At 42.1% G+C, this 23,075-nt stretch overlaps 1 protein-coding gene across 2 annotated transcripts in view; it reads left to right on the top strand.

The window, feature by feature from the left end:
• Window positions 1-6,965: 6,965 nt before the first annotated feature.
• OPRK1 (opioid receptor kappa 1) overlaps window positions 6,966-23,075 on the top strand; it is a 38,672-nt gene continuing 22,562 nt past the window's right edge. Inside the window, exons 1-2 of one of the 2 annotated variants that reach the window (XM_075550678.1) lie at window positions 6,966-7,051; window positions 7,094-7,222. In XM_075550678.1, coding sequence (XP_075406793.1) covers window positions 6,966-7,051; window positions 7,094-7,222 — 215 coding nt within the window. Of the gene's footprint in view, window positions 7,223-23,075 lie in introns of both variants that reach the window. The other variant, XM_075550677.1, reaches the window with a different exon arrangement.

Below are 23,075 nucleotides of genomic sequence, written 5' to 3'. Positions count from 1 at the left end.
CTTGTATGACTCATCTCAGCTTTTATTCAAACTCAATTTTGGGGGCAACCTGGGGAAGAGAACGGATCACTGGAGTGGGATTCAAAAGAATATTCGATTCCCAGCTCCTTCGCTTACTGGATGATCATGGTTATGTCCCTTAACCTCTTTGAGTCGTTTTTTCGCTTTGTTTTGTCTTGGATTTTTTTTAAATTTAAAAATAAGTATATCAGGTGTATCCTGCATAAAGTCCGAGGCAATTATTTTGACCAAATGTGAGAAAACAAAGATGTGTGCAAATGTACAACGTGGTTATAATCACATCCCACAGAGGTTATTTCATGTCCTAGGTAGATTTTGACATTACAAACTGCAGATACCCTATAACTAAACCGGAGTTCAAATTTGTGTTGCTTTATTGGAAGTATTTATACATCAGTTCTTTGTTTACCTGGATCTCTTTGCCAAAAGTGATACTTCCTGGTACCTGGTTCATCTCCAGAGGAATCTGCCAGTCCCAGGGAAAGCCATTGCCCTGCAAACCAACAGCTGGGCTACTGTTCATGTTTTATGACTCCCAACCACCTGCTCTTAATGTCGTGTCTTTACTCAGCGATGTCTCGGAGGTCATAGTGATTCCCTGAAGATTAACACTCCCGAATTTGTTTTTCATCCTTAAAATTACTGTCTTTATCCATAAAGTAAAATATAGAATTATGACAATCATAGAATCTGGAACAATAACTTAAGTGATGCACTTATAAGCTTAAAGCGACTTTGCTGATTCAGCCCTCAGAAGTCCCGGAACAAAGTGCCTATAGCTATCATCCTTACCAGTTCGATAGGTCTGGGAGTGGTGGTAAAAGTGGACAAGAAGAATCTCCTTTGGAGGTGTCTGGGTGGTTTGCATCAGAAATGGAGAAATGGGCTCAGGGAGGGTTTGCCTGAGGATCACATGACCTTACCCTTCTTCATCCTAGAATTCCTCTTTGAGTCAAAGGTGCACACTGATAAACTGGGCAGAACTCCTGGGAAAAACAATCTTAGTAAGTCAATGCATGGTAGTCATTGGGCCTGGAGCAAGTAGAGATAAACATACTGGTTATGACAGTAAACAGATGTATCTTTTAAAAAAGAAAACAAAATTTTTGAAATTATAATGTGTCTTTGCAAAAGAGAAAGGCAAATAAAGTTACTGAAAGTGGGCTATCACTAGAAAACGCACAAAAATGGAACTCTCTACAAAATAATGCCCTCTGAATCTAATGAGTCATGATACAACCTAGTTGTGACATCTGTGATAGCGTTGGACCAGCTCACCTCTGAGCAGGGGTCCCCCTTTTCCACAATGGCCACTAGGGCATCTTTCAAACGGGGGAAGGCCTGTACTTTGGTCAATATCCAATCTAGTCATGACCTATAATGTGGCTATTTTTGTTTTATCAATGTTCTTGTTGTTGAGAACATACTCAGCAAAACAGGCACCAAATCAACAGTTCCACACACACACGATTCAGTGATGCTGATTACATCCTTTTAGTCCGGCAACACCTCTCACTGCCTTTTACTAAATTGTTCCTTCCCCATAATCATAAATTCACCCCCCTAAGGTTCCGATCTAATCTTTCCAGATGCGTATAGTTTAGGCTCAGGGAGATGGCATTTGGACTGAGCTAAATGAAGGAAAGGATATGCCTCTGCTTGGGGCTTCTTTTTGCTCAAGTGGTGTGGAAGCACTTGTGACTTTTCATTAATTCCAGGACAAAGCAAAAGCAAGCTCTCCCCTAGAACACCAAGGTCGCACATGGTGATATTTTTCCCATTCTCAGTCAAGGTGGCTGGGAAGGCAGATAATCAAATACACAACTGGATCCTTCTGAAATGAGCTTCACGAACTCACGACTTTCTACTCTATGAATATGGATTAACCGAGGCAGGCAATGCCTGTGAAGCCACATGGCCCCCCTCACTCTTCACAGCACAGTGCCCACTATGCAGAAAGACCTGTGAAACTGGGTGCTGAGGGGAAACTGACCAGCTCCTTAGTCTTAGTAACTATGGAAATTTCATAAAAGGAAGATCTTAAGAGAATTACAAAAGGGGTAAATTCAGGATTCCCATGAGGGGAAGGAGGGTGGGGTAAGTGTAGGATGGGGCGTCTTACTGAACTGCTAATACTGCCTTAAGAGAGCAGGAAGACATTCTTGGCATTCTGAGAGGAGCTGTACCCTGCACTAGGGGGCACAAGCAGCCCATTGCTCCTTGGTCAAGGTGGGAAGGGGAGATGAATGAAATCTGAAGACTCCGCTCACCTCCTATCCTGTACCAGGAGCCTTCCATTGTCTGGACCCTAAAAGAGTCTTCCAGAAACAGAGCAGAGGGAAGTAGGAGTTATGTGGGGCATATAAAGGATACCCACACTCCTGGCTTCACTATGTCCTCCCCAAAGCTGGTGCTCTCATCTGCATTTCCCATTCCAGTCAATGGCACCCTCATTTACTTGGTCCCCAAAACACTCGAGCCTCCTCCTACTCTCTAACTTCCATATTGTAACTCTTGACAATGTGACTTGACAATGTGATTTCCTGGATGACTCTCAAAATCATTGTGTCCTCTTAATCCTCTCAGCAGTTACCTTGATTTAGGGTTGAATCATCTCTCATCTAGAATAAAACCAATTAACCATCCCTTCTACTGAACAATCCTGGCTGCACAAATCCCCTGAGCCATCCTCATGCACAAATCCAAGTTTTTCTCTTCGCAGCACCAGGACAGCCCTATAAACTCTCCAATTTGTTTGTGGCGGGGGTGGGGGGGGTTAGGGGGGTGGAGGGTGGGGGTGGGACTTGTCCCGTCCAGTCTTCAGACCCACCCTCCATGGGGCTCATCTTAATGAAACTAGATGTGTGTTATGCTGTAAACCAGTTTAGCCAAATTCCAATGATGAAGTAGCAAGGAAAATAATTTTATGGTGGGGGGTCACCACAGCATGTGGAACTGTATGAAAGGGTCGCGGCGTGAGGAAGGTCGAGCCCCACTGCTGTAGACACTGCAGGTATGTGTGCTTTCATAGCTGGATTCTCCATTCCTTTTCTTTCTGCTAGAATTATGCTTCAAATCTGACGCTCATTTCTGTGTCCTTCTACCACGGAGATGGTCTTCACCTTCTGTGAACTAATTCTGCACATGTGCTTGATATGCTGTTTATCATTGCCGACGTCGTTACTCCTCTCAATTTCCAACCTCGGGCTAGGCAGAGTTGAACACTGAGTTCTTCAATCTGTGGATCCTATTAGATCCAGAGTTTCAAGAGAGGTCGTCTGAGGTTGATGCTCCAGATTTGACACCACTGTAGATAATAGGGTTTCTACCAGGCATTTCACAAATCACACATCTGAGTGTGACACTGTTGCTCTTATGCTGCAATCTAACGTCTTCAACACACTGATGAGCCTACTGTTAGTTTTCTGTTAGATTGTGCTTGCCTCGAGTGCCAGGCTCACATACCCTCTGCTCCTTTTCAGTTCACAAGTATGCCCAGTACCTTCCCACCTATAATCCTGTAACAGAAACTTCCTCCAAAGGGAATCATAGCCACAGGCATAGAATTCAGAATTATAATGTATCACATAAGGAATTATGACGAGAAGGACCGTATTAATTCACTATACCTTGGCATCTTCAAAGGACACAAGTTGTATTTCTTTTTACTTAAAAAAATCATTTTTTGGGGAGCTCTTACAGTTTTTATAACATTCCATGGATCAATTGTATCAAGCATAGTTGTACATATGTTGTCATCATTTTCTAAACATTTACTCAGAAGTTGTATTTCTTTAAGTGGTTGTGTGTGTGTGTGTGTGTGTGTGTGTGTGTGTGTTTGGGGAGTCAGAAGAAGTCTGAAGGGTCCGTTGCAGGCCGACAGGGTGGACAGGGTAAAGTTCCCAATGACATTATTAAAGGACAGCCCATACAAACCTCAGAGACTGAGCAGAAGACTAGGGTGGGGGTGGGGCCGGGGACTCCTCAATGTCATTCTCCTGGCCCTTTTCTCACCAAAGCAGTTTTAAACAAGCTTAAACTTTGCACGAAACCCTTGTAATTTCCCTGTCTTTGAAAAAAATCCATCAAGATTACCCCTTAAAAACAAAATAAAACACAACATAAAACCTCACTGCCATCGAGTTGATTCCAAATCACAGGAATCCCTCCTCCGAAAACAGTAGTTGCCACAACCTTCTGAGCTCGCCTCTCTCCTCCAGCAGGACGGGCCTGGCAGATTCCTCAGAAGCCACCGCTCTGATCTGAACTTTGTATTTGAAGGCACTAAGACAGGTATACAAATGAGGAACGGAGAGAACTTGTCTGTAATCGTCCCCTGAGCCCAGGGACTTGCTTCCAGAGACATATTTCCAAGCGTGTTGTGTTTGGGAGAAACCTGTACATGTAGAAACACTTTTAAATTTGCCTTCATGTTTCGTGTGTACTGTTTCAGTTGTTTCTATGTCCCTCCATTGTCTACGCTTGCATTCCCTAGTCCAGTCCAGTCCCAGCAAACCAGGCTCCACATAAGCAGTTATGCTCAGTGTACAGAGACTCAAGCCAGGTTCCCCTGGCAACCAGAGCAGGGGAAGCTTCTTCATTTAGGCTTCATTTCCTTTCAGCCGTTGATTTGCTAAAAATTAAAAATAAAACAGTAGTACTAAAATGAAGCAAAACTACTTTTATGGTAATTAACATTGTTTTACCTTAAAAGAACTATCTTAACTGGTCTAGGTTTCTTATCAAAGATGAGAATGATAGCATTCTTCCGGGCTGAGTACATCTAGCTTTAGTTGAAGAAGCATTTTTTCAATACAATCCCTTCTCATTCATTATAGATAAGTGAGAAAGGGGAATTGGGAATTTACATTGCTTGAATTGTATCAAATTAGAAATCTCTTGAATGTTTTTTTTTTTACTGCTTTAAAGCTTTGCCTAAATCTTTTCAAGCAATAACTTTTTTCCTTTCTTATTGCACGAAAGCCTTCCTGGTGTTCCTCAAATCTCAGTGCAATGCAAGACACTGTGGAAAGGCTGATGGTCAACTCCCCTTTGAAATGTAAGTGTGTTCAAAGAGATATCAAACCTCAGCTGACTGTCACTGACTGAACATAAGCCATGTGGCTCCTTAGGTGAGGCATGGAGTCTTGGGCGATGATCACCATTAATAAACGGTTACAATTCTCAGGTTGTGGATTTGCATCCACCCAGAGGTATCTTGAGCGAAGTGCTTGGCGATCTACTTTGGAAAAGGAGCTATTGACAACCTTATGGAACACACGTCTCTGACATACATGAAGTCTCCATGAGTCAGAGCCAACTCTCCTGGCAGCTGATTTGGATGAGGCGTTGACATGAACTGGTGGGAAGGGATGGGGTGCCTGTACCTTTGTCGCAGGAATCTATGTGAGAAATCCAGGGGCCTAGGGGTTTTCTCCCAAACTTTTTGCCTCTATTACCTAATTAGGGAAGGGGAATTCACCTCTTCTTTAGCGACTGAACTCTGGAGGGAAGCTGAACCCGGGCTCGCTTGTGCTTGCATGTTCTCTTTCCTACAAGTGTATTGGGAAGACCAAGCCATCACTTTGTCACTACTGATTTTCACATTTGCACTGGCAATCCAGGTCCCTCAGGACGTTTCCTGTTCCCCCAGCAAGCAGACTCCTGATTAGCGATCCTGCCCTAACCGGCAGAGTCAGAGGAAGAAATAGTGGCAACTGAATTTCTCTCTGGGGTTCCAGATTCTTGGAAGATTGTTAGGGGAGTCGCAGTGGCCTTGAAATTAAACAGAGTAGCTATGTTAACTCCTGGGATCGGCTCTAAGACTTGGGGGTGAAACCGCTTTTACCAGATAGAACAGGAAAATCGGCCTGCTGCGCCTGCTGCGGCCCGCCAGGCAGGGGGACTGAAAGGAACAGAATGCCCACAAGTATTCTTACGGTCTCAAGTCATTATTTTATGCGCTGCTCGTGTTCTCATTAGATCATTTTGCCGGATTTTGCTTGGTGGGGCCCTTCCGATCAACAGAAAGCTGGCGTTTTTTTCCTCTCCAGAAAGAAGCTGTGTCCTACCACCTATGCCCACACTGAGTTCTAGACAGGAGAGACCTCTCCAGTGAGAGACACTGGTTTGGGGGCTTTTGTTAGGTGCTGTGGAGGCATAGCGACTCCCCATAGCGACCGAGGCAGAGCAGAATGCAACAGTGCCGGGTCCTGCGCCATCCTGCCAAGCGTGCCTGTGTTCAAGCCGCACACATGCAGAAGTGTGCAGACACGCGCCGAGCAGGCACACCCTCCGTGATGATGAAGTCTAAGCACTCAGGGGGTTGCTCAGAGCTGCAAGAAAAGTCACACGGGCTGGGAGACAGAGGCTGTGGGCAGGCGGGCCCGGGGCTGGGCAGGGGCCCCGGCAGGGACAGGGATGTGCCATCTCGCTGGCGGGTCGGCAGAGCCTGGCTGGGCGGGGAGGGGGGGGGGGCGGGAGGGGCACGTCGCCACGCGAAGCTGCCGGGCCAGCTGCAGCCGGTCGGTGGTGTGCGGAAGGCTCCCAGTGAAACGGGTGGCTGGGTCCCCTTGCAGGGCACATAGAGGACCCCCAGGGCAGCCCAGCCGCTGATCGCCTGGAGCAGGAGGTGAGAACTCCGGCCCCCAGAGAGCCCTTCTCGGAAGCCCTTGTCCTTGAGAGCTCAGACTGGGTCTGGGGGGAAGCGAGGGGATTGTACGCAGTGATTGCTGACCCCCAAGCGGTGAGAAGTGAGTTTTCCTCTCGCCCCCTTCCCCGGGGTCGCACGGCATGGGTGGGAGACCAGGGCCCTGGGCTCGCGGAGCCGCTGCCCCCACCCCTGCGCGCGGAGAAAGTTTGCGTGGCGTCGCTCAGTCTGGCGGACACTCCTTCTGTCCCTCTGCTCCATAGGTGCCGCCCTTCGCCAAGCGCCGCTGACCACCATGGAGCCACCGGTGCAGATCTTCCGCGAGGACCCGGTCCCCACTTGTGAGGCCAGTGCCTGTGTGCACCCCAACAGCAGCGGCTGGTTCCCGGGGTGGTCCGAGCCAGCCGGCCCTGGAAATGGCAGCTCGGCGGGCACTACAGAGGAGCCCGCGCAAATCTCTCCTGTCATCCCCATCATCATCACGGCCGTCTACTCCGTGGTCTTCGTGGTGGGCTTGGTGGGCAACTCGCTCGTCATGTTCGTGATCATTCGGTGAGCACCCTTTCCCGAGGGCAGCGGGGCAGCAGCTAATGCTGCGGACTAGGTTTTGGCGGGGAGAGGAGATGATTTCCGTGGAGAGAATTGGGGTGGGAGGCTTCCAGGTGTCACCTGGTGAACCCTAGCTGCTAGAGGCATCGCCTCGGTAGGCGGAGTGTAGAGGGACCTTCTGCTCCCAGACCCCTGGTGAGCACTGAAGAGACAGAGACTTACCAGGGTATGGGGCGAGGGGGGGGATGGGGAGGACAGGATCAATTTGATGGTCTCTTGGGGGTGGGGTGGGGGGATGAATCATTTTGCATAGCCTTTATGCATGATTGCCTGGGTCACTTAGAAGCACTTTGCCGTTTGCAAGTATTTCCTAAGATAAGTCTTACCTCCACTGAATGCTCTGAAAATACTTCAAGATGTCCTGTGATTCATCAGTTGGGTGATATGCAAGCACACGCCAATGTACTATTTAGCATTGTTGATATTCATGCATGAGCCTTTTTTTTTTTTTGCACTAAAAGGGAAGGCTGGTGGAGGAATGGTTAAGCCCTGGGCTTAGAAAGGCCAGCTGTTGAAGCTGACTAGCTGCTCAGTGTGGGAAAGCTGGGACAATGTGCTTCCAGGAAGGCGGGAGGCCTAAGGAGTCCTCTACTCTGTCCTTCTCAGCCACTAGCAGTCAGAAGTCACTTGATGGCAAAGGATGGGTTTGACGTGGGCTTTGTGTGTGTTCCTTTCGTTTTTTAACTAAGTCTCCTCATGTTTTCTTTTAAGCATGGTTTGTAGAGGTTTTCAAAAAATTTCAAAGATTATCTTGTGGAATTTTATTGAAGTTAACTTCCAGTCGTAAATACATGCTCATTTTCTGGTTTTGGAATCTAATTTCAGGTTGTGATCATAGATTCTGATTTTTAACTTCTTATCTAAAAAAAAAAATTCAACATGCTCTTTCATCCCCCAACATCATTGCCTCTATGGTCCATATCTTTGGAAGAGTTTGGAAGAGTATACCATAAACTTGCACATGTTTGATGAATAGCTGAAAAAAGATAACATCAGAAAATGACATGCTGCAAAATATTATTAAAGTACAAAGATGTGCAAAGGAGGAATAAAAGCAGGTGGCCTTGTATCTTTTCTCATCCTGATTTTAGTTTTAAACGGGTCATCTATTTATTATGAATTTTAGGAATATTATCTACTGTAGGATGAGCCTTATTCCTAGGAAATCACCATAATAAAAATTTACCTTTACTTCTTTGTGCGTGAGAAGATCAGATCTTTCTCCTCCCTCTATGCCCAGATATTTAAATATACAATTTAAAACTCGAGTTCGTATTTTAAAATGCGTGTTCACCTCTCGTTAGTGTTTGTAGCTTGGCACCTTGTTTTCCATCATTGCTTGAGGAATGTTATAGGAATCCTCTCAGTGATAAGTAAAGGCTGCAGAAAGGAAATATCTCAAAGGCAAAGTGTTTGCCTCAGTGGTGATCTCCAGTACAGAAAACCAGGAGAAAATATCACGGTTATTTAAGTTATATTTATAAATACTGTGGCATGTGCAGAAGTATTCTTTAAATATTCTTAAAAATAAAAATATTGGCATAAAAGAGTGTACAATTAATAAAAACAACTGTTTTTGCTCATATTGTTTAGAGGCTTGAGTAAAATCATATTATGCTTGATAGAATACCTGAAATCTTAAGTTTGAGAAGAGTTTCTTGGACACTTTGCAACTTATTATGTAATTCTGAAGCTGTGATTAAAATACGGATCCTTATATGTGTCGAAAGAACTCAGTAGAGGACATTAGACATATTAAAGGAGGGGGAAGTCCATGTGGATTAATAAGAACTTTTTATTGGGGTTCAGTAGCAGACGTATTGTTTTTCATGGGGAAATCTAAGGTTCCATTACAGGCCAATGTACTCACCTCATGATCAGCCACCTATTGGTAAAAGCATTCATGATGTCATAAGGCCAAACAGATTTCAACAGGTTCCAGAATAAAATAGAATCAGAAGGAAGGTCTAATGATGTATATCCAACAAACCAGACAATGAATACCCTGTGAACACTGCTCTGCCTGGTGTCTTCATGAGTCAGGGACTGACTCAATCTCAGCTAACCATACTCTACAAGAGAGATTACAAAAAGGTCATAGCAAAATGGAATTTTAAAATAATGACACCCCCCCACAAATCTTTTGTGACCCCCTGTCATATCCCTCAAAGATATCCAGGATGAAAATTTGCTAGAGGGAAATAAATTTGGCTTAAAATAACAAATAAATTAGAAAAATAGTGTTCATAACAATAGCCTTCTGCTTCTCACCACTCTAATAGTTGGGTATTGTTAAATGCTAAGCAAATTTGTTAAATTAAAATAGAGTTTGACTATTATTTTTAAATATGAATGTATTGAAGTGTTTAAATCTATAGCTAAGATGGTTAAGGAATACTACAAATTTGTTCAAACTGATAGGCAAACAACTGAAAATTAAACCTCAGATGGAAAATTAATGGACTTGGGTTATTGAGAAAGGATTGAAGATTGGAAAGAAGGCAAAATCTAGAGGCCCTTAGCATGGCTGGCGACACGTGCTAAGAGCAGAAAAGGAAGCAGGGGATTCAAGGTCAGCTTTTAAAAGTGATGATGTTGAGGCTGCTTTGTAATTGCTGGAAGAGTTGGAAGATCACTTTTAGGAAGGACGCCATTTTTAAAGTGATATACATGGCAAAGGGCTTTAGCTCAGCCCAGTCATATAACATTCTAGAGAGCATTTAAATGCTCGGGTGACTGGGAAAAAGAAGATCTGAGATCGTCTACTCCAACCCGAGGAGAAGCTAATGGCTAGTTTTAGGCCTGCCTAATTTTGTTGTTGTTTTATAAATCATTTTATTGGGCGTTCTTACAACTCCTAGAACAATCCATACATCAATTGTATCAAGTACATTTGTACATACGTTGCCATCATCATTTTCCAAACATTTTCTTTCTACTTGAGTCCTTGGTATCAACTGCTCTTTTTTCCATCCCTCCCAACCCTCCCACCCTTGTGAACCCTTGATAAATTGTAAGTTATTATTATTTTAGTATCTTACACCAGTCTGTGTTTTCCATCTTACACCACTTTCACTTGCGTTTCTGTTGTTTGAAGGCTCTTATCTGTACTAGTGTACATACTCTTCAGTCTAGCTGGATTTTAAGGTAGAACTGGAGTCATGATGGTTGGGGCTGGGGAGGGGGGTTAGCATTAAAGAATGTTGTGTGTTTCATCGGTGCTATTCGACACTCTGGCTAACATGTTCCTTGTTCCTTCCTTGTGACCCTTCTATGAAGGGAAGTCCAATTGTCTATGGATGGGATTTGGGTCTCCACTCTGACCCCACTTGTTCACATCAGTGTTTGGGGACTTTGATGCCTGATACCTGACCCCAGCAGCACCTTGTGACCACATAGGCTGGTGTGCTTTTTCCATGTGGGCTTTGTTACTTCCCTGCTAGATGGCTGTTTTTTATCTTCAAGCCTTTATGATCTTAGATCCTATATGTTCTAATAGCCAGGCACCATCAGCTTTCTTCACCACATTTTCTTATGCAGCCCCCTTTTCTTCAGTGATCTTGTCAGGCAGGTGGGCATCACAGAATGCCAGGATATTAGAACAAAGAGTCTTTGCATTGAGGGAGGGCTTGAGTAGAGGTCCAATGTGCATCTTCTACCTTAATACCTAAAATATTAATGTAAGCACCTACATAGACCTATATCCCTATCATTATGTATTAATATAGTTACATATATACATGCCTATATTTATACCTCTCAATGAGGCCTATTCTAGGCCTGCCTTATATTTACCTTTTCCTACATTGGCCACCTAGATTGCTGCTCGTTTTTTTCTGAAGATTCTAGCAGTTTTTAGGGTTCTCATTATTTTCAATGTATTGACAGCAACCAAAATATGAAGGAATTATGGCAATCAATGCACCACTGCATACTGCCTATTCACACTCAGATCTAGACCCAGATGCCAGGTCCGACTCTGACATCTCATAAGTACATTACCTCACACTCACCACAACCTTCTGCACACACGGAACCTTACACTCCATTAACAAATTAAGTGCGCTTCAGTGAGCATTTATTTTGTGCCAGGCAGGTAAAACTAGCTGCTTCATATGAATTCTTTTATTTAATTTTCACAATGACATGCATATTATTGCTATACTCATTTAGCAGGTGACAAAACTAAGGCTAAGAGAGTTTCTTTCTTTTAAAAAAAAATCATTTTACTGGGGGCTCATGCAATTCTTATCACAATCCATCCATCCATCCATTGTGTCAAGCACATTTGTACATTGTTTGCCCTCATCATTCCTAAAACATTTGCTTTCTATTTGGCTTCAGCTCCTCATTTTCTCCCTCCCTCCCCTCATCCCCCTCCTTCATGAACCCTTGATAATTTACAAATTATTATTATTTCGTCATGTCTTACACTGTTCAACATCTCCCTTCGCCCACTTTTCCTGTTGTCCGTCCCCCAGGGAGGAGGTTATATGTAGATCCTTGGAATCAGTTCCCCCTTTCTACCCCACCTTCCCTCCACCTTCCAAGTATTGCCACTCTCACCACTGGTCCTGAGGGGTTCATCTGTCCTGGATCCTGTGTGTGTCCAGTTCCTATCTGTGCCAGTGTACACCCTCTGGTATAAGGCTAAGACAGTTTTAATGAATTGATCATGGCTCGAGTTGGCTAACGAGTGAGGGACACCAGTGGCCTCACCCCAGAGTCTGGGCCTTTGACCACCATGCTATTTCATTCCCACTACCCCAAATCTGAATTTCGACACTTCTCCCTGGGTGCTCTCCATTTCCTTCCAGATTATTCTTTATGTTTAAAACTTTATTGAGGTATAAGTACTATGTCATAATACTCAATAGGTCAATTATATCAAGAAGGATTTTGCAAGTATCATCACAACAACTTTGGAATATTTTTAATTCGTTGGGATTTAGTACATATCTCACAGTGTATCATTCCATATTTCAATCATGTCAAGCGGAATTGTACAATTGCCACCACAATCAGTTTCCATACAATCTTTTTCTACATAGACTTCTTGACACATCTCCCTTTTACCCACCCCCACTGTGCCCAACTCCTCCCACACCCCTTATTCTACTTGCTGTCCCTGTAGCTTCATCAATCCTGGGTTTCATATAAGACAGCTTCAAATATAAACAAAAACTGGAAAAAAACAAAACCAAACAATACTACTTGTATCATTTGAAGTTACCCCTCCATTTCCACCACTTCTCCCCTCCTGTGCCCCCAGGTAATCATCAATCAAGTTAATGTCTTTGGAAATACACTCCTCCAGGTTTCTTTATACAGATAAACAAGGGCACACAACAAGCATATACCCAGCAACAATGACCATACAAAAGAAAGACCTCAATGTAAGAGAAAGCAGAGAATATTAAAATTTTATAATAAATTCACATTTGGTCCAGAGGGAAATCAAATGACAAAGTATTACATTCCAGCCTATACACGGCTGCTAAAATCCACTTTACACAGCTCTTTGTCTGATACTAGGATTGCTAACATTGCTAGTCTATGTGCATTGGGTAGTCACTCTGCTCTCCCTCTATGTAGGGGCCTTGTACATGGATTTCTGACTACTATCGTCCATAACTTTCCACAAACCAGCTGTTTAGAATTTAGGCTTTGATATCGTCTCCTCCTCCGGGCTTGATCTCATTATTTACAATCCTTGATTTCACAGGCTGGTGCAATTCTCCATGAGGACTTAAGCCTGACTTTTAACTTATATGGTTGCTTATTTTGAGAGAAGCTTGTAAGACCCCAGATGCTCTTTTTTATAATAGCTGTGCACCATCTGATTTCTTCACTACCTTGGTAGAGCACCTACGTGGTCAGTGATATCTTCAGGAGGGTGTGTACCAGGCAGGCTCATGCCATAAAAACTATTTGGACTAACATTAGGCCTGTGATTTTTCTTACATTAGGCCTGTGATTAAGTGAGAGCTCAAAATCCATTCATGGAACTATGATTTCTACCAGTCACACATAGAGTAATCATTTTCATTTTATTGCAGTATATCAAAAATCATCTCCATGAGGCTTAAGGAAATTCTATTAATAGTAGCATTAGTTTAGTCCATGGTAAAGCATGTTGAGCAAAAGATTTTATACTGCGTAGGACTTCTTATTACAATCCAATACATGAATTATTAACTTGTGTCTCTTTGAAACATGGTTGACTGGAACCTGGTTACACATTCCGTGAGGGTTGAATGTACAGCAATACTTTCAGTAACAGTCGTCTATGAAGGCAGAGCCATACCTGATAACACACCACATGCTACAGAAAAGGCACATAGCATGAGACAAATAAATATATGTTGGCCCCATCCAACATTCATTGGCTACCCTGTCTGTTCTCATCTCCCCTAAGTTCGGTGAGTCATCATTTCAGCACTTCTCCGGACAGTACCTCCAATTGCTCCACTTTCTTAACCTTCTTGTATTGTCTTCCACCAAAACCTTTACTGTAGATCCAGTCAGTAATTTCTTTGCCTTATTGTAGGACGTTGCTAGACAAGGTCAGTTTTATCTACCATCATAGACAATGCTCTCATCTTCAGCAATATCTGACCTGATATCTGCCTACGCATTTGTTTCTGTCCCTCTATTTCTCAGGAAGAACCAGATCATTTTCTTACTTCCCATAAATATAAGTTCAAATCTGCATGATTTTCAAACTTCTATTTTCTTTTATGAGCAGCCGGTGGTCTTCCCAGCTGATTCACTGAGACAATGGGGTTCTCCCTCTCCTTCCCTGTCTCTGTTTCATCTCAGAGGAAGATTCTCTTCCTTCTGTCCTATATTTTGAATCCCATTCTGCCTGCTTTCCTGGGGTCTTTTGTGTGTCCATTGCCTTATCTTGTCACTGTGCATGCACTCTGTCATTTCCTCTCTGACTAGTCCCTTCAGCATATGAACAGATGTGTTTATTATCATAGACCTCACAACACAATATCCATGAAATCCTCCATTTTTTCTGATTTCTCTTTAGCTAATGTTCTTCCTCATTACCCATCTGTCAGTTTGATGTACTCCGATATTACTATGATTCTGGGAGATATGCCAATAGTATTTTAAATACTAGCAGGGTCACGTGGTGGATAGGATTTAGCTGAGCTTCCAGACTAAGACCAGGAAGAAGAGTCTGGTTCTCTACTTCCAAAAATTAGCCAATGAATAAAATCTATGAATTTTACAGAAGATAAGTCTCATGGGTTGGAAGATACTCAAAATAAATAGTTTCCTTAATAATGGACTCACACCAAGAATCATGAGGACCAGGCAGGACCTGGTAACATTTCATGTACCTTGGGTTGCCATGAGTCAGAGCAGAACTGGCAACAGCTAACAATGAACCATTCTTTAACACTTCTCTCCTCCGTATGAAGTCAGTGCCCTTTATTCCTACCGAATTGGTGCTCCTTCTTAAACCCACTACGCCAGGACCTCCGGCACGGATGCTCCTTTTACAGTGTTGTGCCAGGACTGTTTCTTTGATCATTTTAGGCCTTCTACTTCTTAACTCCTCTGAGGGCTTGACATGCTGCCTACTACTTCCTTCAATTTCCCACTTTCCCTTTCTCCTCCTTTCCTAACTCGTCTTACCTTCCAAATGTTAACTTTAGGCGAAATCTCATGATTTGCTCACAAATGATTGATGTTTTCTAACGAGTGTGTATGTATGTCCCTAGAGCTAAAAATGTTCAGGGTACAGATTGGTCTATAATTGGCTGGAATTTGAGTTCGTTCTGGGCCTGAACAGTGATTGAAGGCCATCGTTTTAGGAATTCCATCAGTCTTCATCTGACCAATAAGCCAAATTTTTATTGCTCTGAGTTCTGTTCCATATTTTCCTCCACTCTATTTGATCTAACTTGATCCCTCACAGTGGCTCCGCTTCAGCACCGTCCCATATGACCTTGGGATGCTCTTGTCACCCTTACAAAAAAGTTTTCTTTTTAAAAAATTTACTTATATAATTCATTAATTTTAACAGTTTTATTGGTACATAATTCATAAATAATATGTTCAGTAGTTCAACTATATCAAGAAGAGTTGTAGAATTATTACCTCAATCAATTTTAGAATATTTTTTCCTTTTTGCACTCATTATCAGCTCCTCATTTCCCTCCAGTCTCCCCTACCATAACCCTAAGAAATCACAAATTCAGTTATGGCCTTCATAGATTTACTTATTCTGGATTTCATAGACAGAAAAACATGCCAACAACTACAAGAGCAGAAAACTAGTAACAATAACAAAGTAAAACAGGAAAACCTCTCAGTCCACAAGAAGCAGAAACATCAAGAAGTAGAACAACTCTAAAATGGGTCAAACGGGAGAGCAAATGATAAGGGATTAAATTTTAACCTGACTCTATCTGCCATAATCCATGTTCCAAATGGTCTCAGCAAGACAGCCAGTCTAGTCACATCCCTGGTCTGTGGTCAGAGGGAACTCACTGGAAGCTTCATCTGTGTGTAGACCCTCTAAGTGGATTTGGAGGCTTCCATTGTCATGCATATCCTTCTGCAAACCAGGTGTCCACTATTCTAGCTCTGACATCATTCCTTCCTTTCGATTTGGATTCCATTATTCACAATCTTTGGATCACACAGACTGGTGCGCTTCTTCGATGTGAGTTTAGTTAAGACTCCAGATGTTATTCTTTCTCATAGCCAGGCACCATCCAGTTCCTTCGCTAAATTTTGCTGTACCACCCATATCATCCGGGATCTCTTCGTGAGGGTGTATATCAAGCAAGGCCATGTCGTAAGAACTAATTATTCTAAGATTGGAACTAGGATTAAGTGAGAGCACAAATGTCATTCACATATATTACAGTTTATAGAGACTTCTTTGTCATTTTATGTCATCTCCATGGAACATAAAGTCATTCTGCCCTTAATTTATCTCATGTTAATGCATTTGAAACCCAATTGAGAAAAAGGAAATTTAACTAGTGTAGGCTGGCTGCAAATCTCAATACATGGATTGTTGGCTTGTGCAGATTAAATCCTTATGTGACTAGGCACTGTTTATACAATGAGGATGGTGGTAAGGCAAAACTTAAAAATAATATTTAATGACAATGGCAGAACGAGGACTTCTAGATTAATATGTATCTTAATAAAGTTAGTAGGGCGTGGAGTAGTTAGTATATGGTAGTCTGCCGACTGCCAGTTCTGTACTCTTGGTATAGCTGTCTACTGCTTCTTCACACACCATGTAGCTTCAGCTTTGGGTCCAAAAGCTACAGGGGCATTTGAGGTAGAGCCCGGTTCACTTAGTAGCATTTCCACCTTGAGTCCTTCTAGTATGGCCTATGAAGGATATTGTGTACCTTGAAATCACAGGGTCTAAAGTCCCAGTAGTCAATTACAAATGGCCTAGGGCCCCAGGCACTGTATAGGAGTTAGGTCTAATGTTATGTATTGGTAGCATAGTACCAGGCATAGTGTCCCCTTGGGATCCTTGTGTTAATGATATTTTTCCTGTTGGGAAGTTGATCCTCCCCATTTTACTGCCAGCAGAATGCACTTGCCTTTCCAAGATGTGAAAGCTTCCCTCCCCCTCTAGACTTGATGTTCCCACCAGGATCCATTGTCACTCCGGCAGGAGTGTCTGCTGCTTTGGGGTGAGTGACCTTCGCACAATTTTGCATGGCAGCAACTAAATGATCATCCTCTTTTCCCTGACTCTTTATTTCTTTCCTGTCTTTTTAAAGACCTTTCCTTCCTTCATGAATGATGTTCATTATGTCACCCCACAGATCATCACTAGTCTTCTGTCATTAGTCTTCAATGCATCAAATCTAATCTTGAAAATTCAGGTGTGAGACTCTAGGTTGTATTTTGGCTCTTGTGGAGTTGTTTTAATTTTCTTCAGGTTTAACCTAAACTTATATATAAGCAATTGCTGGTATGTTCACCAGTCAGCCTCTGACCTGGTTTTAGCTACTGATGTTGAGTTTACCCGTTGTCTCTTTCCACAGACATAGTCAACGATCTGTATTACATCTGGGGAAGTTCATGTGTATAGTTGCCATTTGTGCTTTTGAAAAAAAGACATTTGCTCTGAACGTCATGGGTCTTCCAAAATCATACCTTGTGTTTTCAAGCTTTGTTTCTCCCTTGAAGGCACTATTTTCCCATTATTGTTCCTTTCTCTTTATTTCCAACTTTGGCATTCCAATAACCAACTATCAGTACATTTTGATGACATGTTTGGTCCATTTCAAACAGAAGACATTTGTGGAATTCTTTAATTTCGCAATCACTAGCTTTAGTGGTTGATGCATACATTTCAACAATAACTGTGTTAATTTAATTTCCTGGAATGCAAATAGATATAATCCTATCACCGCTATCATTTTACTTCAAGACAGATTTGAAATGTTCTTTTTGGCAATGCATGCAATGAATGCTATTCCACTTAGCTGTCTCATTCCCAGGTTAGTAAATTCTATGATTTTCTGATTCAAAATGACTGGTACCAATCCATTTCAGTTCGGTAACATGTAGGACATTTATCTTTATGTGTTCCATTGTAAATTATAGAATCCAAAGCCAAAGGAGGGACTAGTGTGAGAGGTTGACCTGTGAGATTTTGGTTTACAGGAGGCTATGGATGACAGTGCAACCCAAAATCCATTGGTGAGATCTACAAAGGAATTAAACCTCGATGGTTTCCCTCTAACCGTAATTGAGGGATGGCATTACACTGGTTACCAAGCAGAGCGTATTGGAGAGATGACTGTACTAGATCCAAACCATAAACCTGACTTAAACTATGAAAACCCTGACTTTTGTTCTCCTCTGATACATTTTGCCCTAGATCTGGATATATATTCCATACTTAGGTTTATCTCTGATGTATCTTGTCATTGTGGGTAGCCTTCTTGAATTTTCTGATGTGTTTATCTGTTTTTCATTATCTGAAACTCAGGGTTGATGAACCTATAGAGAAAACCAACTAAAATAAGGGTTCCTGGAGGCTACAGAGGAGGATGGGGGGTGGGGTTGGGATGGGAAATTGATATCAAGCTGTTCAAGATGGAAGAAACTGCTTTGAAACTGTGCTAGCAATCATATGATACTTCTTGATGTGCTTGAACTATGGATTATATGATGTCTGGATTAGCTCCTAATAAGATAGTTTTGGAAAAAAATAAAATGAAGTAAAAGGAAGCATATTTCTGGGAAATACTATAAAAAGTGAAGTTTAAAAGAGTTACATGGAAACTATATCAAAAATAAATTATATTTGTTCATTTCTTGTTTTAAGGATACTCAAAGCTTCATCTTAAAAATTAAACATTTAATATAAATTCAGATACTTTTGAAACATATGAACAAAATATAATAAATAAAACATCCATATCCTAGATTTTAAAAGAGCAACAAAGAAGGGAAACAAAAATCTTCATAGCTTTTATGTAAGATTTTTGTCTCTACTTCCAGCCGTCAGGGTCCCCTGCCTGGTGTCACAGTCCCTGACTTAACTTTTTTCTTCTCTGTGTTGTGAAAGCTCCTTCAACTTGATTATATTTGAAGAGCACACAGCTTGCTAGAGCACTCTGCTGGGGTGGTCTTCGGATGAGGTATGACAGGGGCGGCATGTCCTTGCCCACTAAGTCAGGGGGCACCGCTTTGCCAAGCAGGAGCATCACTAATGTTGGCATCACTCTGTGTGTTAACTCATGTTGTCATCTGCCCCTGTGAACCTCCTCCGAAAGCAGAACTTCCAGTCGCCTTCATGATTTTTGTAATCAATTTTGATCATAGAATAATATGTAACTAATTTTGCTGTAACTTGCTTTAATGTAATAGTTCTTAGATTATATTAACACTAAAGACTCAATTGTTTACTGAAATATTTCTACATTGAATGAAAACATTATTAGTTGCAACATGATTAGCAACGGAGCTGGTAGTAAAAGCCTTTTAATTTTTTTCTCATTTTCCTTTACTTAGTTTACACACAAAAAAAGTTATTGAAGCAAGAAATTGGAAGCAGTCCAAATACCCAACAATGGAAGAATGAATAAAGAAACTATGCTACATACACACAATTGGATACTTTTCATCCCTAAAAAACAGCGAGGAAAGCATGAAATGGAAGGGCCTGTAAACCATTATACTGAGTGAAGTTAGTCAATCATAAAAGGACAAATATTGTATGAGTACACTGCTATAAGAAGAAACGCCAATTAAGCAATTCTTAGAGACCAATTGCCAAACAAGGGGGCAGAAAGTCTGCCCACCAGACATGAAGCATACATCCTCCCCTTTATGCGCACTTCATAAGAACAGCCCTGAAAGAGGAGACCTCACATCAGCTGAGGTCACTCCTTGAAGAAGCGGGAAAGGGAAAAGACCACCCACTTGATGCTCTACAGCACCGAGACAGGCTGGGACAAATCAGCAGGCCTTCCATGGGAATGACAGGAGAGCAGTATTGGAAAATTAGGTTAAGACCAGGGGAGGGGAGCATCAGCACTGCAGAGGAGGTACTTGCTCTTCTGTTGGTGGGTGTGATGGGGAAATGGGGAAGAGCTAAACAACAACTGTAGGGAACCTAGGGCGGGAATAGACCCAGTTCTATGTCCCTGGGTAGACATTTTGAATATGTTGCCACCCAACCCTTCATGAATGATGCCAAGGACAAAGCACTATGCTAACCTTAGATGCTGACCTTACAGGGAGCATGGCATCTCCCCAAAACCACACCAGAAGGACTTGACGTGGAAGCCCAACTGTACTGGGTTCTACCTCAAAACTCCCTGTAGCCCTTGGACTTAGGACTGAAATTCCCTGATGGGAGAGGAAGCAAAGGATGACCACCCCAAGACCATTGAAATGGTGATCATTGGACCTTGAGTGGTGCCCTGGCTTAGTGGACATCCAATGAAGGAGGACCCAGCACCACCATAGATTGATTTAGTGTCTCAGTGCTCCCCTTGTCTTAATATGGCAGGTATTAATCTGATAAGTGAGAATCTGCCATTGTAAGAAATGTTATAGTAAAATTTCCCCTAGCACCCACTCTGATGGTCAATGTAAACAGAGCTCAGCCAATTAAGAAATCAATCTGTGCAAAGCAACAGTTCATGGATTGCAGCTATAGTTGAACTGTGCTCAGATAAATTCCTCTTATCAACAGTACCTTAAATTCTATGTCACTGGGTAAGTTATTAATGTTATCAGTGCAATTGCCTTATACGCCCAAGAGGATGATCGACAATGTTTTTCTTTTTGTTTTTTAATTTTTGTTCTTGTTGTTGTCATTGGTTTTGGTTTTGTGTTTGGTCACAAATTGACTGCCCAAGTAAAACAGAGTCCTTCATAACCCATGGACAAGCAGATTCTGCACTCCCACTTAATTCTAGCCCCAATACAAGATGAGTTAGTTGCTGTAACATGGCCCTGATCATCATTCACCTTCATGAAGAGATTACTGAAGATTAAGGTGTTACAGCAAAGTGTGGTGAAGAAATCAGATGGAGCCTGTCTATCAATTGGAATAGCATCTGTCTGGGTCTTGTAGGCTTGTATTCAAACAAGATGCCATGTAAGTGAGGTGTCAACTAAGTCTACATTGAAAAAACACACCAGCATGTGTGATCCAAAGATGACAATAAGAAAATCCATATATGATGAAAGGAATTTTATCAGAGTTTAAATTGTGAACACCCAATTTGCAGATGGCTATGGAGGACAGTGGGAGCCAAAAAGCCATCAGCAGAGTATTTATTTCATCAGGGGGACTTGGGCAGCATTACTATCAATCAGAGGTTATTGTAAACAATCAAATTGTTTGTAAGCATCTGACTGATAGTAATGTTGTCCAAGCCCCTCGATGGCCAGAGGAGATCAGTAAGAGGCTTAATTTGACTAGATTAAACCTAACTGCTACCAAGGGCTCAAATAGAAAGAAAATGTTTTGGAAATGTTGATGGCAACATATGTACAAGTGTGCTTAATACAATTGAATGGTGGATTTTCATAAGATTTGTAAGGGTCCCCCAATAAAATGATGAATAAGAAAAATTGGATAGCAGTGACAGCTCTGATGAAAGTTTATTAGAAGATTAAAATAATGAACAGTTTTAGCCTTTTTTACACAGTTGTTATATTGATGGTTAACAATAATTACCAAACATTAACAAAAGTTGATGTTAATATTAATTAACATTAGCCACATAGTGTCACCTAGTGTGGACTTTACCCCCTGTACCCTCCCTGGTGACATCACTGCCACCAAGCAAGCCCTTCACCATCCCCACATCCCCCACAGTGATGACAGGTCACCTGGTGGTGGCAGTGCACCTGGGCTTTCGTGGCTGCCTTTCCCTGCCATGCCTGCTCTACTCAGTCTCCAGTGCACATCCCATTGTTGTTTGTATAGTCAAGTCAGGATGGGGGACAACCCACGGACTTTGCTTGTTAAGTGCCATCTGCTTCTGGGTGTGTTTGCTGAAGAGTCTAACTCCCTACTCGTCTCTCCTCCAGCTTTTCGATGAGAGCTAGAAAGTCTCACCCAGATGGCTGCCATTTTACTTGAAGTACTTGTGCTATTTTTTCTAACACTGTTTGAATAAAGCAGAGTGTAATCTCACATCCTATTGCAGTATGAGAAATAACTTGAATTTTTGGCAGTGGACATGTAACACAAAAAAGACTCTGTTTGGTTTGGGTTGCATGCAAACAGTGTCCAAATTCTCCGTGCCATGGAGAATGACGGTTGTGTCGTATATGGATGTGATCCACGGAAAGTCTGGCCTAGAGCCCACAGGGCTGTTAGAAAACACTTATGGCACTCAGAGTTTATTTGTTATTTTTAATTCTATCTTTTTATTTCTCTCTTCCAGGGTTGTAGACTCAAGGAGTAAATGTCCTTGAAAACCTTGAAATAAGGGTTATTTCCGATCTAATCTTTCTAAATTCTTCCACAGATGTGTCAGCCCTGTCTCTGTTATTCTCTGGCTCAGGGACAATTCATACAAACTACTCGACCTCCCCAAGCCTCATTTTCTTGATGAATATTTGAGGGAAAACAAAGCGTACGTCTCCTGGGTGTGCTCAAAGGGGGCTGCTGTTAGAAAGAGCTGAAGCTCATGGAAATAAAAATACGGGGCTGGGTAAATTATCAAGTGTTGGGAGGTGCAAGAATCTGGGAACTGGTACTAGTCATATCTGAACTTGATTCTGTTATGGTTCTTATACTTACACCCCTTTAAGGATTGTACCCACAGCCATCAAACTGATTCCAACTCATCGTGACCTTTCCTCTGGTTTCTACCTCTCTGCATCTAGATGGGAACAGATAGCTTCATCTTTCTTTATAGCCTCATCTTTCTCCCGAGGAAGACTTGCTGAGTCTGACCTTATGGTTCAGTCGAGCACTTACCCAGCATGCACTCCCATCATTCTCATTTACAAAGCAGGCAGATAGAATGCACAATACTGACTTTAGGTGATTCTAGAATAAAACGTTATTTTTCCAATAGTTTTATTGAGATATAATTCGCTTACCATACACTTCTATAATTCAGTTGTATTTTACAATAGTTGCATATACATCACCACAAACAGTTCTACTTCACTCTTCCCTTTCCTGTATTCATTATTAGCTCCTCAATTAGCCTCAATGTCCCCACAATATCCCAGATAAGTTATTATATCAATTATCATCGCTATACATCTTCTCTCTATATACATCTTCTTCTTCCGTGCTTCATAAACT

The sequence above is a fragment of the Tenrec ecaudatus genome, chromosome 5, assembly GCF_050624435.1.
Source record: "Tenrec ecaudatus isolate mTenEca1 chromosome 5, mTenEca1.hap1, whole genome shotgun sequence".
In the NCBI taxonomy this organism is placed as follows: domain Eukaryota; kingdom Metazoa; phylum Chordata; class Mammalia; order Afrosoricida; family Tenrecidae; genus Tenrec; species Tenrec ecaudatus.
Note: the sequence above shows the minus strand (reverse complement) of the source record. Positions and strands in the feature narration are given on the sequence as shown.